Source organism: Vigna unguiculata, chromosome 3 (assembly GCF_004118075.2).
Source record: "Vigna unguiculata cultivar IT97K-499-35 chromosome 3, ASM411807v1, whole genome shotgun sequence".
In the NCBI taxonomy this organism is placed as follows: domain Eukaryota; kingdom Viridiplantae; phylum Streptophyta; class Magnoliopsida; order Fabales; family Fabaceae; genus Vigna; species Vigna unguiculata.
Window position 1 is genome coordinate 60,117,433 of NC_040281.1, and position 21,213 is coordinate 60,138,645.

Consider the following 21,213-nt stretch of genomic DNA (forward strand, 5'->3'; position numbering starts at 1 on the left):
ATAAAAAAATATATAAATAAACGCCAGAGAGAGAGACGCAGCAACTCTCTGTGCACAGAGAGAGAAAGAAAGAGAAGCTAAAACTTGTTTTCCGTATATATATAAATATAATAAAAATTATAAATAAATACATAATGAATAATTGTGTACAGTGGCTGTTCTCTTATTACCGCATTTCTTCAAAAAGTCTTTGAGAAGAAGAGAGAGAGAGAAAGAAACCAGAGTGAAGTTGCTCCATACCTTTGTTTTGTTCTTCTTTATCGTTTTCTCCAGCTTCTAATTTTAGCCTCTTCTCTCTCACAATTGTCGTTCAAACTTCAAAGCTACCGTTCTATACTGTCCGATCTGACTCACTGAGTTCCTTCTTCTGTTCCACTCGGATGAGTTAGACAGGAAGATCGCGCCGCATTAATCGCCATGGTAAATTCCAATTAATCTCTCTATATTCTCTCTCTCTCCATCGTCTCCTTGTTTTTCGTTTGACTCCTTTAGCTGCTTCGTTGAATCTGTGACTTTTTTTTTTCTTTTCTTTTAAATTCTTCCGTGTGAATATGGTTTGTTTGGCGGATTTTTTTGTTTGTAGTATTTTTTTTTCGCGGCGTTTGGATGATTCGGAGAAATATTTTTATGCATCGTGGTGAGAGTTATGTTAGTCGATCCACGCATTACTACTAGAAGATCTTGTGAAATGGAGTTCGGGGAATATGGAGGGTTGATGAATAAGATTGGGGTAATTGTGAGCAGGCAGTGTTTGTACGTTATTTGATGGCTTAGTTGCTTGGAAATACGACGTGATGAATTTAATCAGAGTCTTACGACATAGATTGAATGTTAGATTGGTCGTTGGAACGAAGTTGAATGATAAGAAAAATGAAGGGTCTCTTTATTCGGCATATTCCTCTATGAATATACTTGGACGGAAATTAAAATAAATAAGGTGGAGGTCATAAGGTTTACTTGCTTGTTTAAAAAGGGAGCTACCTAGTAGTATTGGTTCAATACTGATTATTATCATGGCTTTTTTGGGTCAAGAGGGGAGGGATGAGATTTGGTATCTCCAAAGTTTGTAAAAAGTGCCTTGAACTATGTTCTAAGTGAGGATTCTTTTCCAGCAAATGCCATTGAATGTATATAGATAAATAGGTAGCTTATCTAGGATGATTTGGTATCAAGGGAAAAACAATAGAAATAAACCCATCCTACTGAAGTAAAAGACTTTTGATATACTGTCTTTAACATGAAATTCTGAATTTATTTGCGATAAATTAATTATTCATTTGTGGTACTTCAATAAATTGAAAACATATTGACAAAACATTAAGTCATGTCTGAAGGCATCACTTTGGCACTTGACTATTGCTTGAATCTCAATGATTCTTATAGTTCACAGCTGCATGGTGGTCTAGTTACATGATTTGAGCATGACAACAACTTTGGTGAATGCCAACATTATTGTTTTTCTGTGCACATTGTACTTTTTGACAGTAATGAAAATTTTGTTAAATGATAGCCACCCAAGCCCCTCTCTTCCCTATCATATCACCGTCCTCATTGCCCGTAAGAGTTAATCTCTTGGCTGCAGCTGCAATTTAATATGCTTTTTGCTGGCTTTATGGTCAGGCACTCCGTAGTTAAGTCTTTTTGAGATACTTGAAACAAATTCTGGTACCAATTGATCAGCACTGAAGGACATGGGAGACCTTCCTTGAAAGCTAGCTGTCAAAAGGGGAGGAACAATCCACTAAACCACTCAACTGCACATTCGATATTACTCAATATGGGGCTTAGGCCTATTAATTTTTAAACTCATACTTAGAGCACCTGAAGCAGAAACATTCCTCGGGTTTTAGGTTCTGGAATGTTGAACATTCTCAAATATTAGGGTAGAATTGAGTTATTATATATATATATATCTATATATTATTCAGGATAATGGGATCCCTATTATTCAGGGATATAATTAGGTCCATATACTTCAGGGATATTTATGTTATACACTTCAATTATGATATGCTAAATATGGAATAAGAAATATGAACATTCCTCGGGTTTTAGGTTCTGGAATGTTGAACATTCTCAAATGTTAGGGTAGAATTGAGTTATTTTATTGCTAAGAGTACATCCAATATATATATATATATATATATATATATATATTATTCAGGATATTGAGATCCCTATTATTCAGGGATATAATTAGGTCCATATACTTCAGGGATATTTATGTTATACACTTCAATTATAATATGCTAAATATGATTGTAGACAGACATGTTTTTGACACTGAAACGAATAATTAAACCCTCCTCTTTATTTGGCTTCCACTTGAAAATATGAGGGTGGATATTCAGTGACATGAGTATAACAATAAGATATTTATATGTAAGCTTTTTAAAATTTTAAAACATGCCAGTTAAAAATGTAATATAAAAGATTAAAGACAATGTTTGTTTGTATGTTTTTGTGAGGGTCATTATCACAGCAAAGTGCTTATTCAATAAATCAGAATATACAAATCTTGATTGTTATTTTAACTCTTTTGTTATGTTGCTTATATATATATATATATATATATATATGGAGAGAGAGAGCCATTTTAATTGATAGTGAGAGGAATAAATATTGACCATTACATTTTATTATAAATGGTCAAGATTAATACACATAAAAAGTTGTGACTTTTTTAAGGATCACATGACTTTTTAAAACTTTTAATCTTTGTCATTCATGTATAGTTGTATGACCTATATTTACTATTTTCACTCTCCCGAGGAATCTTCATATATATATATATATATATATATATATATATATATATATATATATATATATATATATATATATATATATATATATATATATATATATGAAACATGTCAAATGAGAACTTTTCTTGTTGTGGGAAATGAAAACAATTAAAAATAGACCATTAGATCATATTTTAATGGTATAGATGAAAAGAAAAGTGTACATGACATTTTTAACTGGCTATGTGACTTCTAATTAACTTTTACTCTTCACAATCAAGGTATTGTTGTATGTATGTATATATGTATATATATATATATATATATATATATATATATATATATATATATATATATATATATATATATATATTTGTGTCTCTGTGTGTATGCTTGTATGTAAGCTGTGCGTAGTGTGTATCTATGTTGTGTCCACTTTCCATTTGGAGTCCCTGGTTCATAGCTTACAACAATACCTATGATGATAGCAGTTTGATCCATAATTTGCACATAATCTTCCTGAAATTATGAAATTGCTTGCAATGATGATTTCCCATCATTTATTTATTTTTGGATCTAACATTTGGTTAAGGTATTTTGTTTTCTTTGAATGTTTTTTTTATTCATCATATTTTCATTGTTAATTATTACTCTTGCTGTTGAAATAAAATGAACGAATGGAGTTAACCTTTGTATACATGCTTCTGTAAACTCAATCCATAGGGTTGGCAATGCCGTTTTTGACCAGAGCATATTTGCTTGCATTCCTTTTCTCTTCAAGAACTTGGTTACATATTAGCTACTTACTTTCAGTAACTACTATATCTTTAATTTTTGTGCTGCCCTGTGGGAATATTATCTTCAATGAGAGATTATATAAGTTTTAGCAAATAATATATATATATATATATATATATATATATATATATATATTAAATACCTATTTTGTTAAAGATTATTTTATTGTCCAGTAATACATTATGTTTTGATATATGTGGAGTGGCAGTACTGTTTCCCTGATTTAACATTTTTTTGCTGTGGATGTTGAATACATTTGTCTTTGCAGTCTGCGCCGGTGAATATTATTGTAGGTTCTCATGTCTGGATTGAAGATTCAGCACAGGCGTGGGTTGATGGAGAAGTTTCCAAAATCAATGGTGAAGAAGTCCATGTTCGCACCACAGCTGGGAAAATTGTGAGTCAAACTGTCTGTACTGGGTATTTGTCTGATTGTCTGTAATTGTTCTTTTAGTACTCTTGTGTCATTCTTACTGGGTTAAATCACTTTCAGAAATTAAATATTTATTTTTCATTTACTATATATTAAGTTGCAGAATTTCAAGTTTATTATCAATGTCCTATCTATTTGACTTGTAAGAAAACGAGTTATACCAGGCGTTACTATCATGATTGATTAAGTCTGGAAATATGGTTGCAGGTTGTAAAAAATATTTCAAAGGTTCTTCCCAAGGATAATGAGGCCCCACCTGGAGGTGTAGATGACATGACAAAATTGTCTTACTTGCATGAACCAGGTGTTCTGCACAATTTGGCAGCTAGATATGAACTCAATGAAATCTACGTGAGATTCTAAAATATCTATTATTTCATTTGTTACTATGATTGTTTTGTTACGTAAGAATTGGCACATATGAATGATACAATCATGCTACTCCCCCATCATCGTTGCAGACATATACTGGAAATATCCTGATTGCAATAAATCCTTTTCAAAGGTTACCGCATCTATATGATACTCACATGATGGAACAATACAAAGGAGCTGCATTTGGAGAATTGAGTCCGCATGTTTTTGCAGTTGCAGATGTTGCATACAGGTGAGTGATAGATGCCTTTTATTTTCTGTTTTATTCTTTTTGTATGGTTTATTAATATCCATTGTTTGTACGCATCAGGGCGATGATTAATGAGGGGAAAAGCAACTCAATTCTGGTTAGTGGTGAGAGTGGGGCTGGAAAGACAGAGACAACAAAAATGCTTATGCGGTATCTTGCATATCTCGGGGGTCGATCTGGAGTTGAAGGGCGAACAGTTGAACAACAAGTTCTAGAAGTATATATAGTTGCATTTGCTTGTTTTGGCCACCTCATCTTTTTTTTAGCCTTGCACCATTACTTTTAGCTTCTTTATATTATTTCATTTTGTTAGGTATGTAGGGTGTTAAAAAAGTGTACAAATGGTTTCCTCATACTTCTGTTTTAATTACTTTGCAGTCTAATCCAGTTCTTGAAGCATTTGGCAATGCCAAAACTGTTAGAAACAACAATTCAAGGTGAGTGTTGACAACCACATGGTATATCAAGTAAAATGAAAATTATCATAAATTGGTTTGGCAAAGTGATTGTGATTATGTTACTTCATAGATAGAGAGGGAGAAGAAATTGTGATAGATTAGTTTGGGGTTTGTCCCTGTAGCTTCTTAGAATTGTATGTTGCTTGTCCGCTATATGTTGAACTGAGCAGTAAAAGAAGACACATTACATATTTTTTTCTTTTTCAAGAAAGACTATTACTTCATATAACATGGTTCTTGCCTTATTCCTCCTGATTGAGATGCAGTCGCTTTGGAAAATTTGTTGAGATACAATTTGACAACAAAGGAAGAATATCGGGGGCAGCTATACGGACATATTTGCTTGAAAGGTCCCGTGTATGTCAAATTTCGGAACCTGAAAGAAATTACCATTGCTTTTACCTTCTATGTGCAGCACCAGCTGAGGTAAAGTATTCTTTTTTGATGTTGTAATGTTCCCTTGTCTCTGTGACAAAGGTTGGCTCCTGTATTAAATTGTTAAGATACTCATATTTAATCATTGCGACACTATTTTACAGGAAAAAGAGAAATATAAATTGGGAAGTCCTAGCTCCTTTCATTACTTAAATCAATCGAACTGCTATGCGCTGGATGGAGTGGATGATGCTGAGGAATATCTTGCAACTCGAAGGGCAATGGATGTTGTTGGAATAAGTGAGGAGGAGCAGGTTAGTCTTTCTGAGTCCTAGTTGTTAATAAAATGAGATTTTATGTGATTGCTTTAATGATATGGCGCTGTATTGCAGGAGGCTATTTTCAGAGTTATTGCAGCAATTTTGCATCTTGGAAACATTGAATTTGCAAAAGGAGAGGAGATTGACTCTTCTGTCATTAAGGATGAGAAGTCTAGGTTCCATCTTAATGTTACCGCTGAACTTCTAAAGTATGCCGAACATAATCCTTTTATGCATTACTGCATTATAATTTTATCAATGTAGTATGCATTTTAACATAACATTGTTGTAGGTGTGATTGTAAGAGCTTGGAAGATGCACTGATCAAGCGTGTGATGGTAACACCGGAGGAGGTTATTACAAGAACCCTTGATCCTCTTGCAGCTCTTGGTAGCAGGGATGCATTAGCTAAAACCGTTTATTCTCGTTTGTTTGATTGGTAATGAACGTTTAGCACTGCTTTATTGTACAAAATTAGATCCTCTATTGCATTGTTATGTTGGAGGAAAGAAATATTGATTGAAAAGTTCCAAAACGGAAATCTATCATGTAAAAGGAACCTAAAAAATTTTATTCTCACCAAAGGACTGTTTATTGACCTTTATATTTGACACATTTAATTTGAATATCACTTGTGGATTTTATTTGCCTGTTTTAAATTACTTTAGAATTATGGTAATCATATTTATAGTTGAAATAACCATGCATTAACGTTCTGGAATTATTTATTGTTAATGATGTGTGTGATTGGACCAAATTTGTTCTAGATTTCTTTTCTACGGTGACCATTCTCATCATTGCTTCCAGGCTTGTTGAGAAGATTAACAATTCGATTGGACAAGATCCAAATTCGAAATCTATTATTGGAGTTCTTGATATCTATGGGTTTGAAAGTTTTAAATTCAATAGGTAAGCTAATGATTTCATCTAGCACTTAGGGTTTTGTATTTAGCCTTGTATCTGACAAATTTCTTTTACTTAGTTTTGAGCAGTTCTGTATTAATTTTACAAACGAGAAGCTGCAACAACATTTTAATCAGGTTTGGTAATTTCTGGTTCAAATTTTTGGTATATATTCTATAATTTTTTTCCCTTTGGTAACTGAGTGTTTTTCAATCCTGAATGGTTGCAGCATGTCTTTAAAATGGAACAAGAAGAATACACCAAGGAAGAAATTAATTGGAGTTACATAGAATTTGTTGACAACCAAGATGTTTTGGATTTAATAGAGAAGGTATTCTACTGTTGCTGCCTTATGACCTATTATTAATCTTTATTTTCCTACTCAATAAATTCAGGCAGTGATGATTTTAATATTCAATCTTTTGCAGAAACCTGGAGGAATAATTGCCCTTCTTGATGAAGCCTGGTATGCAAGCTGGGAGTGACTTCATTGTTAATCTAATATTGTTTTTAAGCTAAATAAAAGCTACATGCATTACCTTTTCTGAAGTTACTTTCTCTTACTATCTCATTTTCATGCCTGTATGCTATATCCAATCTGTTTAGAGTAGGATATATATAATACTATTTAATATCAGGCGTTGTTTAAACTCTTTAATTTGGTTGGATTTATTAGCCTCCCTGTGTGATACAGTATGTTTCCGAAGTCTACACACGAAACATTTGCTCAGAAATTGTATCAGACATTCAAAAACAACAAGCGCTTCATCAAACCTAAGCTTTCTCGGACTAGTTTTACCATATCCCATTATGCTGGCGAGGTAAATATATTTGGTCTTCTTTTCCATTACACGTTCCCTTTTAGTACTTTCTAAATAGTTTTTTGTTGCGTGAATACTTTTCTTCCTTCTTTTTGACGTTTTTTTTTTACTTTGTCCAGGTGACATATCTAGCTGATATGTTTCTTGACAAAAACAAGGATTATGTAGTGGCAGAACATCAGGATTTGCTCATAGCCTCAAAATGCTCATTTGTGGCTGGTCTATTCCCCCCTTCTCCGGAGGAGTCTTCGAAATCATCAAAGTTCTCTTCAATAGGATCTCGCTTCAAGGTATTTTCATTTGTTTACTACTCTTCCTTGATTCTATTATACTTTATTGCCGGTCTTTGACATTCTTGTATCAGATATATGTAATTTTTTCAACTTATGCATGTAGTAAATGACACATTTCTGAAACATGCAGCTACAACTTCAATCTTTGATGGAGACCCTGAATTCAACAGAGCCTCACTATATCAGATGTGTGAAGCCAAATAATGTTCTCAAGCCTGCTATTTTTGAAAATCTCAACATTATCCAACAATTGCGTTGTGGTGTGAGTATATCACGGTGTTTCTTTGTCTCTGTTAGGGATAGTATCTTTGTCACCTGTTTACACATGGTGATTGTTTGTCTGATTGCCAATTGCTTCAGGGTGTTCTTGAGGCAATTAGAATCAGCTGTGCTGGATATCCTACCAGACGAACGTTCTATGAATTTCTAAACCGATTTGGTGTTCTTGCCCCAGAAGTTCTAGACGGAAAGTAATTTCATTCCTGGGCTGTTCTAATATTTGAATTGGAAAAGTGCTCCTGTATTTGAATCCCCTCTTGGCTTTTGTCCCTACTTATGTGTCAATTGTTTTTACCTGTTCCTTTTCAGCTATGATGTCAAGGTTGCATGCCAAATGATCCTGGATAAAATGGGTATGAAAGGCTATCAGGTGATACTCCTTTTTCCTTACAACTTGGTCCGTTGACAATGGTGTTTGGGAGGTTCAGTTTTAGGAAAGAGGATCCGTGAGCCATGCTCTACTATTTTTGTAACTAAATGTCACCTTGCATATGTGATTTGTTTTTTTATTTTTTTATCATGGACATTTTGAAGTATTAAAATAACCAACTGTCTGAAGACTCAAGAGGCTTATTGAGCTTCTGGAACAACTTCATGCTAATTCTTTGTAGACTATCACATGGAATTTTCTTTTTACTTAAATACCAAATAGAAATAAAAGCTTATTAGCATATCTGCTTGTTCGGTCCAGTCCGTAACTTCATATTATTTTATAACCTCAAGGGACTTCTGATCGTAGTTGGAAAATTGATTTTTTTATTTTTTATTTCACGATTATTACCTTTCAACTTTAAACTAAATGGAAGTCCTTTGTATGAATAAATTTAATACTATGTAATCATGAGATTTATGATGGTTTACCAGATAGGAAAGACAAAGGTTTTCCTAAGAGCTGGCCAGATGGCTGAACTGGATGCAAGAAGAGCAGAGGTTCTTGGAAATGCTGCTAGAGTCATCCAGAGGCAAATACGTACCCATATTGCACGCAAGGAATTCATTGAATTGCGCCGTGCTGCAATCTGTCTGCAATCTAATTTGCGAGGTATCCTTATTCCTTAGTTCTATCTAATATGTTTTCTTTGTTTTTTATTGCTTCTTTATTCTGGAGTTCATTAACTTACCCGCATATTTGAGATGAACTAAATTTCTAGAACAAAAATATATTTTTTTCATCCTTCAAAATTTCTCTTGGTGACATTTTCATAGTAAGCTGTCTTGAATGCAAGATGAACTGATTCAAACATACTTCAAGACAATCTTGTGTATGAACAAGTCGTGGGTGTGTATAAATAGTAATGATGATGTCTGATATTACTATCTAAAATTCTTCCTCCATGGATAGGATTTTGAATATCAAATCTTAGGTGTGTCTACAAATGCCAAATACACCAAATATGAAAATTTTCCATCTTTCCTCTAAAAGTAGTTAGGAGTGGGAACGAGGTAAAGGGAAACGTGGACATTCCAACAAATTGGGTTTGCTATCAACATTTAAGTCTTGCTTCTTTGGTCATTAAGCCTATTTTCCTTAAATCCCCCGTTTGTATACTGTGTTAGTGTTCATGGCATTCTAAAATTTACGCAGCCTTAAATAAGTTGGGATTTTCTCCTAATGTAGGTTTCTCTCTCATGGTTTTGTCTTGTGTAACCTACTCTCAATCTGATTCTAATTCTTATGATGCTTTTCAATAAAAAAAATAGGAGTATTGTCCCGGAAACTTTATGAGAAGTTGCGGCGTGAAGCAGCAGCTGTAAAAATGCAGAAGAACTTCAAAGGCTACATTGCCAGGAAATCGTACTTAAAAGCACGATCATCTGCAATTGTATTACAGACAGGTCTAAGGGCTATGAAAGCTCGTGATGAATTTAGATTTAGAAAGCAAACAAAAGCTGCAATTTACGTGCAGGTGCCCTTGTTAATCTTCTTCATAGTTAGAATATTAAGAAAATGAAGCAATGCAACCTTTTTATGTACCTTACTGTAATGATTTTTTCTGTTAATCTCTGCAGGCTCATTTGCGACGGCTAATTGCATATTCATATTATAAACAATTGCAAAAAGCTGCAATTGTTACTCAATGTGGATGGAGGAGAAGGGTTGCTAGAAGGGAACTTAGAATGCTTAAAATGGTATGAATAATACTTTCTGTTATGGCGTACTCAGTCTTTTTTAAAAAGGAGCCTTGGGGGTAATACTTTGTGTAATTTTATTCAGGCTGCAAGAGAAACTGGGGCTCTCCAAGAAGCTAAGGACAAACTTGAAAAGCGTGTTGAAGAACTTACTTGGCGATTGCAGATTGAGAAGCGTTTGAGAGTAACTTCCTTATCATATATCCATCTACATATATTTTATTTGCATCGTTGAGTATTGATATTCTTTTTGCAATTTTTAATACCATAAGCTTCTCTTATTTTAACTTATTACAGACTGATTTGGAAGAAGAAAAGGCACAAGAAATTGCCAAGTTACAGGATGCTTTACATGCAATGCAAATACAAGTCGAAGAAGCAAATGCCAAGGTCATCAAAGAGCGTGAGGCGGCAAGAAAGGCCATCGAAGAAGCACCTCCAGTTATTAAGGAGACTCCTGTTTTAATTCAAGATACTGAAAAGATTACTTCTTTATTGGCTGAAGTCAGTAGTTTGAAGGTAGGCAATTGATCATCACATTGACAAATGACAATAAGTCAGTCAGTAACTTCTTAAGTCATAGCATTTTTCATATGAATTATTTCTCAATGGATTTTTTGGTACAAATGCCTCCACTTTTTTTTATCTTTTAACTTTGTCTATGCATGGTTCTCTTAAATTATTTTCATCGAGTCCTTGGCCTTCAATCATCTTTCAAAACATCTCAATGAAATGTGAACGTAGTATGCTGAATTTCTGCCAGCTCATCCTACAACCTGAGTTCTACTTAATTGGAGTTTTTTACATAATAGTTGTGGGGATCTATACATATTTACAAATTACAATGAATAATTGCAAATTTATTGAGTACCCTTTTCTAATCTCTGATACAGGAATCACTGCTATTGGAAAAAGAGGCTAAAGAAGAGGCAAGAAAAGCTCAGGTTGAGGCTGAAACTAGAAATAAAGAGATGGTTAAAAAGGTTGAAGATTCTGACCGCAAAGTGGATCAACTTCAAGAATTGGTTCAGAGGTTAGTAAAGTTTGAGCAGAAAAAAAAAATCTACTTAGTTGTGTATGAATGAACACTTGTTCCGTAATTTAAATTATTTCAAAAGAAGGGATGAATAGTTTTTCAGTCTCTGATGTCATTCCAAATGTATCACGTTTAAGAAGTAACAACTAGGTGTTAGATATAAAGTCATTCGTCATCTTTCTTTGCTCTCATTCTTTTAAATTTAAAACAAAATGAAAATCAAGGACACTATGGGCGAGCTTGTGCATTATCTACACGTCGCTTGCAACTTCAGCTTGTGATATGAATTCTAAATATTTTGAATATCATAGGTAAATGCACCTACAAGATGTTCCTATCATAGTTCATCATCAACTGTTTATCAGCCGTTTTCTTGCATCAGTTCTCTGTGTCTATAAATGTTTTTTTTTTGCCATTGGATGCATGATACAGTTATATTTGTCCGTTAATCGCCATCTGTACACCTCGACTTCTGTTATGTAGATTGGAGGAAAAAATTTCCAATGCAGAGTCAGAAAATCAAGTTCTTCGCCAGCAAGCATTGGCTGTATCACCAACTGGAAAAGCTTTGTCTGCAAGACCAAGGACAATTATTATTCAGGTAAGAGAATAAAATACATTGACATTACTTGACATTATAGTACATGAAGAGATTCACAATGAGATTTCATGCACAATATGCAGCGGACACCTGAAAATGGAAGTGCTCTAAATGGTGAAGCAAAAATTGAATCGGTAAGAACACTGCTGTTTTATACAAGTATATATCAACAATTAACTTTGGTTTGAGGATTTTTTTTTTTTAATTTGTTGAATTCTCATCTTCTGTGTTTCAGAATATGGCTCTTGCTGTATCTAATGTGCGTGAGCCTGAATCTGAGGGGAAACCGCAAAAATCTCTCAATGAGAAGCAGCAAGTGAGTGTCTACGTATATTCATTAAGTAATCTGAATCTGTTACAAATATTTAAAGTCAACTTTTAAATATAAATACTTCCCCCCTCATTCAAGTTAACATGTCTTAAAAATTTCACTTTCTTGTTCAGGAAAACCAAGACTTATTGATCAAGTGCATATCTCAAGATTTGGGATTTTCTGGGGGCAAACCTGTGGCTGCGTGTGTCATATATAAATGCCTTCTTCACTGGAGGTCATTTGAAGTTGAAAGGACAAGTGTATTTGACCGGATCATTCAAACAATAGCTTCATCTGTTGAGGTAACTTTATATTTGGGATTACCTGTATGTTATTTACGACTCAGTGCTTTTGCATGGTCAATTTCTGAAATACCAAAAATATGTTACTAACAGTGAATTCTGCACCATTTAAGGCCCAGGATAATACGGATGTATTGGCTTATTGGTTGTCGAATACATCTACATTGTTGTTGCTACTCCAACGCACTCTTAAAGCTACTGGAGCTGCTAGCTTAACACCACAGCGGCGGAGAACGGCATCATCTTCTCTTTTTGGAAGAATGTCTCAAGTATGAAGCAACTGCATATCCTTTCTAGAGAGAACATTATCAGTTTATGTGGATTTCATATATCTTACAATTTTGGGTTCCCTTCTGTGATTCCAGGGGCTAAGGGCATCTCCCCAAACTGCTGGATTGTCATTTCTAAATGGTCGAAGTCTTAATAGACTGGATGATTTACGCCAAGTAGAAGCAAAATATCCAGCACTGCTGTTTAAACAGCAGCTTACTGCCTTCCTTGAAAAAATATATGGAATGATAAGAGACAACCTAAAAAAGGAGATATCTCCATTACTTGGACTGTGTATACAGGTGATGTGTCATTTTTTGGGGAGTAGTAGGGTGGAAATAAAATTTGTGAAAGTCTAATTGGTCTAGGGGCTTAAGCAATCAACAAATCATGTGGGTTTAAATTTTATCATTTAAGTGAATGTCATCTTAGGTTTATATTAGTTGTACAAGCACAAGAATCGCAATTAATATCTATTCGAATTAAGAAAATATTATTTTTTTTCCTGACATGCGGACACTGAGCTTATAGTAAATGCTTAAGATTGATAACTAAAGAAAATGTTTTCCTCTATATAATTAATTAGACCAAAATCCATTGCAAGGAACAATTTTCATTGTTATTTGCATATGAAATAAGTTTACATGCAATCCAATCAATTGTTTAATATTGTGCACTCCTTTGGTCAAGGTACTGAGTAATTAGCAAGGTCAACACTATAGGTGTTTTTATTTGTTTATTTATCTTGTCTGTGATAAAAACAATTGCAGGCTCCAAGAACCTCACGGCAGAGTTTAGTTAAAGGACGCTCACAAGCAAATGCAGTTGCTCAGCAAGCTTTAATTGCTCACTGGCAAAGTATTGTGAAAAGCTTGAACAATTGTCTGAAGATAATGAAAGCAAACTATGTGAGTCTCACTTTCAATTTCTGTATTTCCACTGTCTGAGCATAGATATGCCCATCTTAACCAACCAAATACTGGTATAACAGGCGCCTCCTTTCTTGGTCCGAAAAGTGTTCACTCAAATATTCTCATTCATCAATGTTCAATTATTCAATAGGTAATCCCTCTTTCTCCTTGCATTGCGTGACATATTGTGGAATGCAGACTCTTTCATGTACTTAATTAGACTCTTTCATGGACTTAATATGATAATCACTGCAGTCTTCTGTTGCGTCGGGAGTGTTGTTCGTTCAGCAATGGGGAATATGTAAAAACAGGTCTTGCTGAATTAGAACAATGGTGCGTTGATGCAACAGAGGAGGTGAGAAACAGACAACTATTTCAGGTTTTTCTGTACTTTTTCGATTTTTAAATCCTAATCTGAATCATTCTGTACAGTACACTGGCTCTGCTTGGGATGAACTGAAACATATCAGGCAGGCTGTTGGATTCCTGGTAAGATACTCGTATACAAATTCCAATTCGATCCATTATTAATGGATTCTGACACATACGACTCATCCTTCATTCTCAGGTGATACATCAAAAACCCAAAAAGTCCCTGAATGAAATTACAAAGGAGCTTTGCCCTGTGGGTGCCTTCTTCCTTTCTGTCAACTATTTTTGAGCTCGCACTTGATACTGTTTCTCTTACTAAGTGTAATACTCTTTTGATACAGGTTCTCAGTATCCAACAGTTATACAGGATAAGTACAATGTACTGGGATGACAAATATGGCACTCATAGTGTGTCTTCAGACGTAAGTTTTCCTTGCTTACTGGTTGAGTATGTACATCTTGTGAACAATTCCCAAGGTGGAACACCTGCAGTGTGATAAATCTCAAACCATCTCTCTGTTTCTATACAGGTTATAACGAACATGAGAACTATGATGTCCGACGACTCTAATAATGCCGTCAGCACTTCTTTCCTATTAGATGATGACTCGAGGTATGCTATCATCTTCAGCAAACAATTTAAGGTTTCGTTATTAGTCTTGGTCTTTACTGTAACATTTCTTCTTAAACCTTGAATATGGATGCAGCATTCCATTTTCGGTGGATGACATTTCCAAATCAATGCAACAAGTAGAAGTAGCAGACGTGGATCCTCCTCCAATTATACGTGAGAACTCGGGATTTGGGTTCTTACTAGCAAGGTCAGAGTGATGGTCCGTGTCGTGGCTATTTCCGGGGTATTGCACCAAGTTGCAGGTGCCAAGCTGTGCATAAATTTTCGTTGTGGTTACATGTATAGTATATTTTAGCCAACTCAGGCTTCTAATATTGGTTTGTTGCCTGGGTTAATTCATTTTTACCCCTCAAGTTTCATCGACACGAGGGATTTTCTTAAGAAGCCATTGTCACTATTGATGCGAGTCATGTGACAAATGGCGGTCATAGCTAAAGGCTGGTGGCCAGGCATTCTGTGACACCTGCCAAGGTTCTTTTCTCATTTGGTTGGTTGGTTTTCAAGTGTTATAGGTGGATGCAATTAGTGACTCCCATGTATTTTATAGGTGGTGGGCGAATTTGTTTCACGAGATTGCTTTTTGTATTTACTTGTGCAATATTCTTTCTTTCTTTTTTCAAATATATTTAAACTTTAAGCTAGTTCTTTTTAACGACTGAGTTATGATGGAAGATGACTCAGTGCACTTGTACAGACTTGAGATCATTTATTTGAGTTTCATTTTTTTAAACAGTTAAGTAAAATATATGTTCAAGATTTCGGCTTGAAATAAAATTCGTTTAAGTAATTGATGATATTGATCGGTGCTCGAAGCATATTAGCGTTGTCCATTAGTTACAGCTGAAACACTTGCAGAATACGAGGTGATGTATTATTTTAATAGTTAGTATTACATTTTTCTGATACTTCTTGCTTGAAATTCAGTATTTGAAGCAGGTATCCATTTTCTAAACCATATTGTTAAGTTAGTGAGAATAATAAGAAGTTAAAGAAAGTGGTGACAGACATAAAATAATCGCAGAGCTCACTCTTCTGTCGCCTCCATGAACAAATCTCAACCTTCTGCAATGCAACTTCATTGGGTGATTTGACTTTCATAATGAATGTACCAATACAGCAATGATTCAATTTGTTTTTTTTCTTCTGCGAATCTAATAACTTTACACAATCAAAATAAAGATAAGGGATAATGCTATAATTCCTTACATGAATAATTTATACAAAAGGCTTTATTATTCTATTCTTTAAATTATAATTTCACGATGTTAAATTCTCTCAAGAACAAACTAATGAAATAATTCATATTATAATTTTAAAAATTATATATTATCTCAATAATATATATGTAATATATGCAGAGAGGGATTAAATGCAATTTTTACTTTGTTTCTCGCTAACCTTCTTGCATTCATACTGTTTCTTAAGTCGATCTAATGCACTTTTATGCTTGTGTATATATGCATTAAATAAAGGGCCTAATCAATTAACCTTTTTTGTTAAATACTTGAATTCAAACTATTTAATATTTCATATTAGCTGAGCAAATAATTTTTAAATGCGGAGTACTTAAATACTAATATTCTAGGGGCTTGTTTCAGTGTTTTATAGCAAGTATTTTTTTCATCATGTATGGATTTCAGAACTTGAGGCTTTTTCCATCATCCTAAGGCTACTCCACAATGCATACATTTTTTTTCCCTAAGGTTTGAATATTTTTGTAGTACTTCAAGAATTTGCAAAATTTTGTTAATGGTATCCAGTACAAAAATTGGGTGAAAAGTGTTTCTTAAAATGCGATTTTATTACTAATGATCGTGAGGTGATGTTCTTTTTATTAGCTTTGTTTGTTATAAAATAAAATTTATTAATTTAGTTTCTAAAATAACAAACATTTTACATCAGATAAATAATTCATCTTCATATATCTTATATACTATTACATAATAAACATCTTACATTTCAATATAGATCTAATACCTTCTCAAATAACAAACATCTTACATCAGATAAATCATTCATCTTCATATATCTTACATACTATTACATACTAAACATCTTACATTTGAATATAGATCTTACATACTATTACATAATAAACATCTTAGATTTAAATATAGATCTAAGGAGGGATTAGATTTAAATATAGATCTAAGGAGGGATAATTAGTTCAAGGCTTATAAGGTCTGAAATACCAGTTAACTGCCATTGATACTATTGTAGCTATCAAACAAGCTATAAGGAGTATGAAACAATGCTTGATATATGACAACTTTCTAAGCCATGCTTCGATACATCCAAATAGTATCAATGTCACACAGGTAGCCCCACTAATAACCGCTTCCCTCTTTCCAAAATCATATACAACAATGGTATCATACCACCTATAAGAAATCCTACTGTTAGTACTGCAATTTTTTTTAACAATTTAAATTTATTGTTCTCTTGTGATTGAGTTATCTCTATATTATCATCCAATCTAGAAGAGATATACTCGGTCACAGGAACAAGGCATGTCATGCATACTAAAGCAGTAATACCTATGTTAACGGCCTCCGTAATGCTTCTACTAACAATTTGGCTCAATATTACTGTACCTGTCTGGATGATTCCTTCAATTATTTTTCTGAAAAATCCTTTTGCTAAAGTATTATTGCTTTTAAGAATATCTTGCACCTGAAAAATAAGAAAATTAGGTAACCATAAATAATAGAACAATATATAATTAACTACTAAAAAGAATATATGTAACTATATGATTAAATGATTAATCAATCCAAAAAGGTAACAACTTAAAAAATGTATGTAGTGTGTCACTCTTTTACATAATATAAGAGTAGTTAGTCTAATTCATTGTTTTGATCCTATAGTACATACATCAGTTGACTGCTTTACTTAGCTTTTCTTAAACTGATTTTTTATTTTAGTTTCTACTAACATAACAAGTGTTCATTCTAACTTTAATAACTCTTTTCACATACGTTTTGCTGAGTTATCTCAGTTCACTAACACCACTAACACAACTAACATTTCTCTTTTGTTTCTACCTTGATTTTTGATGTTACATTTGTAGGTTATGTGAATCAAGCATTACTCTCGTTCCAACCCAAATGATCCCATAAGTTATATAACATTGGGTGAATATTGTTGTATAACATGGCTGTGAATTTGTCATAAAGTTAGAAGTATGAATAAAAAATTATAAAAATTTGACTTCTTCCCTCACTAGCATTTCTTTGACTATAGGAAACTTAAGGAATAAGAATCACACTCTACAAACAATATAAAAATGTTGATGTAAAAGAAGCTGGCAGACTCTACATAATCTATGGGAATGTCACAGTGGAGCAGGTTACAAATCATAACAAATATCACTGCAACTAATCAAGCTTGCTACAAAGTTCCTTATGATTCAATGCACGTTTGGTTGGAAAGTCATACTTTTCAGAAAAGAAAGAAAACTTTTAACCATTTTTTATAATTTACTGATTATGATTGAGATAGCACACAGAAACCAAAATGTATGTGTCAGAATGATCATGATTGATTTTTTCCAGAAACAGGTTTCAGATCCAGCAATGAAGATGATGGATAATGATAACAGTAAATATTCTTATCAAATTGAATATCTCTACTAATCACATTCTGTTTTGACTTGAGATGTACACTCTATGATCTTTGGAGCTTTCAACTGTGATTTTGTGATTTTCGGTTTCTTTTAAGTGTCTATGTTAAGATATAAGTCAAAGTCTTTTCTGTTGTTTTACAGTTTTTTCTGTTTTAGTTTGTTACTCGGTCTGTTGCCAGTCTGTCATGTTGAGCTCTCTGTCTCTTACGCTTGTTTCTATATGATATCGAGAGCTCAGTTAGTCCTGTGAATAGAGAGGTTCTAAGTTAGTCCTGTGATATCGAGAGCTCAGTTAGTCCTGTGATATCGAGAGCTCTCTTACGTTTGTTTTTATAACGCGTGTTTTTATATGGTATCGAGAGCTCGGTTCGGTTAGTCTTGTGGTCTTGTGAATAGAGAGGTTCTAAGCCTTGCTGTCAGTTCGTACAAACATGGGAGGGCGAAGTACGTGACTTACGGAGGAGAATCTTGAAGAATACCGAGAAGTGTTGAAGGTATCAAAGATCAGAAGGGTTCGTGCTTTCACTGAGTTAAGATGGCTGGGAATGGAAGTATCATTCAAGGTGCACTACCGGTGTTTGAAGGAAGAGGTTTTGATGACTGGAAGATAAAGGTTCGAGCAATCTTTGGATTTCAAGATGTAGCCGAGGTGGTGATGAGTGGGTTGGAAGATCTTGGAACTAAAGCTACTGATGAAGCCAAGAGGAGTTACAAGAACCTTCAGAAGCTGGACAGCAAAGCCAGATTCCTCATTTACCAATGTGTTGGGCCAAAAATCTTTAACAAGATTTCAAAAGCTACAACAGCCAAGGAATGTTGGGAGATTTTGATGAAAACATATGGAGATGGAGACAAGAACAAGAAGGTCAAATTGCAAACGTTGAGGAGGCAGTTTGAATTTCTGAGTATGGAAGAAACTAACTGACTATTTTGATAAAATACAGGAGCATGGGAACGCAATGCGAGCCTGCAAGGACAGCATAACTGATCAACAAGTTGTAGATAAAATCTTGAGGACTTTGCCTCCAAGATTTGACCATGTGGTGGTGGCCATAGAAGAGACGAGAGATCTTGAGAAGATGGAGATAGAAGACCTCCAACAGTAACTAGAAGCCCATGAACACAGAATCAATGAAAGAAAGAAGGTTAAAGAACTTGCTCTCCGAGCAAGAACTAATCATAAAATGAAGAAGTTTGGGCAGAAGAAAGACAAGAAGTATGCTGCGGGAAGAGGAAAGTCTCAGAATTCTCAAGATCCTAGGAATGGTAATCAAAAGGGAGATTCCGCCTCCAATGATGGAGTAGAATGGAAGTTCGACAAGAGAAAGGTTAGATCCTATAATTGTCAGAAGATGGGTCACTTTGCCAGAGAATGTCGAGGCAACGATGGGAATGAGAACAAGAAGACTCAAGCTCATCTTGCAAAAGATGAGGAATTATCTGACTTAGAGGCAGTCAAGTTAATGGCACGAACAGAGGAATAGTGCATTGATGATTCTCGTGGTATCTTGATTCGGGGTGTTCAACCCACATGACCGGGAGAAAAGAATGGTTTGTGAGAATTCAGGAGCCACCCACATATAGGAAGGTCAGATTTGCTGATAATAGTAGTTTGACAGCAGAAGGAGTTGGAAGAGTAGTTCTAAGGGATCTTGATGAGAGAGAGATAATTGTTGAAGACGTTCTCTATGTACCTGGGTTGAAGACTAACTTGATGAGTCTCGGACAGCTGCGGGAAAAAGGATTCACTATGACAATGGAGAACAAGTATCTGAGTATCTTTGATCAGAACAAGAAAGTTGTGGTCCAAGCTAGTCTCTCACAGAATCGTATTTTTCGAATTGGTATGAAGACATTGAAGCACCAATGTTTCACGGTGTCTGATAACAAGGTGGAATGGTTGTGGCATCAAAGGTTATGTCATCTGAATTTTAGAGATATGCATAAATTAGGCAAGGATCATCTAGTGATTGGTTTGCCTAGCATTAAAATCCCAGAAGAAGTATGCAGGGAGTGTGTGCAGTGTAAGCAGACTCGTGGCAGTTTTATGAGAAAGCTACCACTGAAAACAGCAGAGAAATTGGGGCTCATCCATTCGGAGGTATGTGGTCCTATGCAGATCATGACACCTAGAGGTAACAAATACTTTTGTACCTTCATTGATGAGGTCACGAGGTGATGGGGAAAACAACAACAAACAATATACCAGAGAATGCAGCGGATATAATTTCTCCTAACTTGCAAGAATCTATGAGGAGCAATAATCAAAGAGCAGCAATAATAAATCACCAAAAGTACAAGTAAAGACACCAAGATTTTTAACGTGGAAAACCTCTCAAATCAAGGATAAAAACCACGAGTCGTCCAGACCAAAGAAATAGCTCCACTATGATCAACAAGAGTACAAAAGAGTCTCAATCAATAGCACAAATTAGTGCCAACATCCAACCAAATAACAAAACAACAAAGCTTTCAAATAGAGAATAACAAGAGGGGAAAACCTCTACAAATCACTGCTGCAGTGCGAAATTAATATCTCCCAACTCAGACCTCGTATCAAAGATCCGACCGGTCAGAATGAAGAGCAATGAGTTCCGAACCTGCTGTAAAAATTTCAGCCCGATCCAACGGTGAACGAATCCGCAGCGCCGAATTTACTGCGACAACTCTATGAAAAACGTGAACAGAACTTTCCCTCTACCTCTCCCTCTATGTGTTAGGGCTTTCAGTGTATTCTGACTCTATTGTTCTGCCTCTCTCTTTTTTATAGCCTCCTCTCCACTAGGTTAAGTGAGACATGGGCTTCTCAAATTTTGGGCCTTTTCTCCACATAGGAAGGGAGCCCAATACCCAACAAATCTCCCCCTCACAACTATGTGGAGATAACTGCCAAACCGGCGATCTCACAACAAACTTCAAACTTCCCTCTTGACAATGCTTTAGTCATCATATCAGCACCATTATCAT

General features: G+C 34.7%; 1 protein-coding gene across 1 annotated transcript; it reads left to right on the plus strand.

Annotated features, from left to right (window-relative positions):
• Positions 1-151: 151 nt before the first annotated feature.
• Positions 152-15,390, plus strand: LOC114179884 (myosin-17). Its single transcript, XM_028066375.1, has 39 exons — positions 152-420; positions 3,814-3,942; positions 4,186-4,329; positions 4,440-4,585; positions 4,664-4,820; positions 4,982-5,040; positions 5,328-5,487; positions 5,601-5,750; positions 5,829-5,965; positions 6,049-6,195; positions 6,564-6,665; positions 6,739-6,796; positions 6,889-6,990; positions 7,088-7,125; positions 7,354-7,480; positions 7,600-7,770; positions 7,904-8,035; positions 8,134-8,243; positions 8,362-8,422; positions 8,917-9,094; positions 9,754-9,959; positions 10,063-10,182; positions 10,268-10,366; positions 10,480-10,701; positions 11,076-11,215; positions 11,702-11,819; positions 11,903-11,953; positions 12,055-12,135; positions 12,264-12,434; positions 12,548-12,703; positions 12,800-13,006; positions 13,475-13,612; positions 13,696-13,766; positions 13,871-13,970; positions 14,048-14,104; positions 14,184-14,240; positions 14,329-14,409; positions 14,518-14,600; positions 14,695-15,390. Exons 1-39 carry the CDS (start codon positions 418-420, stop codon positions 14,816-14,818), a joined length of 4,593 nt encoding a protein of 1,530 aa, XP_027922176.1. The 5' UTR covers positions 152-417; the 3' UTR covers positions 14,819-15,390.
• Positions 15,391-21,213: the final 5,823 nt, after the last annotated feature.

What these genes read in the sequence shown, in the direction of transcription:
- LOC114179884 (XM_028066375.1), top strand. An exon ending in TACTTGGACTGTGTATACAG is followed by an intron (nt 13,007 to 13,474) that starts GTGATGTGTCAT and finishes AAACAATTGCAG; the next exon opens with GCTCCAAGAACCTCACGGCA. An exon ending in CTATTAGATGATGACTCGAG is followed by an intron (nt 14,601 to 14,694) that starts GTATGCTATCAT and finishes ATATGGATGCAG; the next exon opens with CATTCCATTTTCGGTGGATG.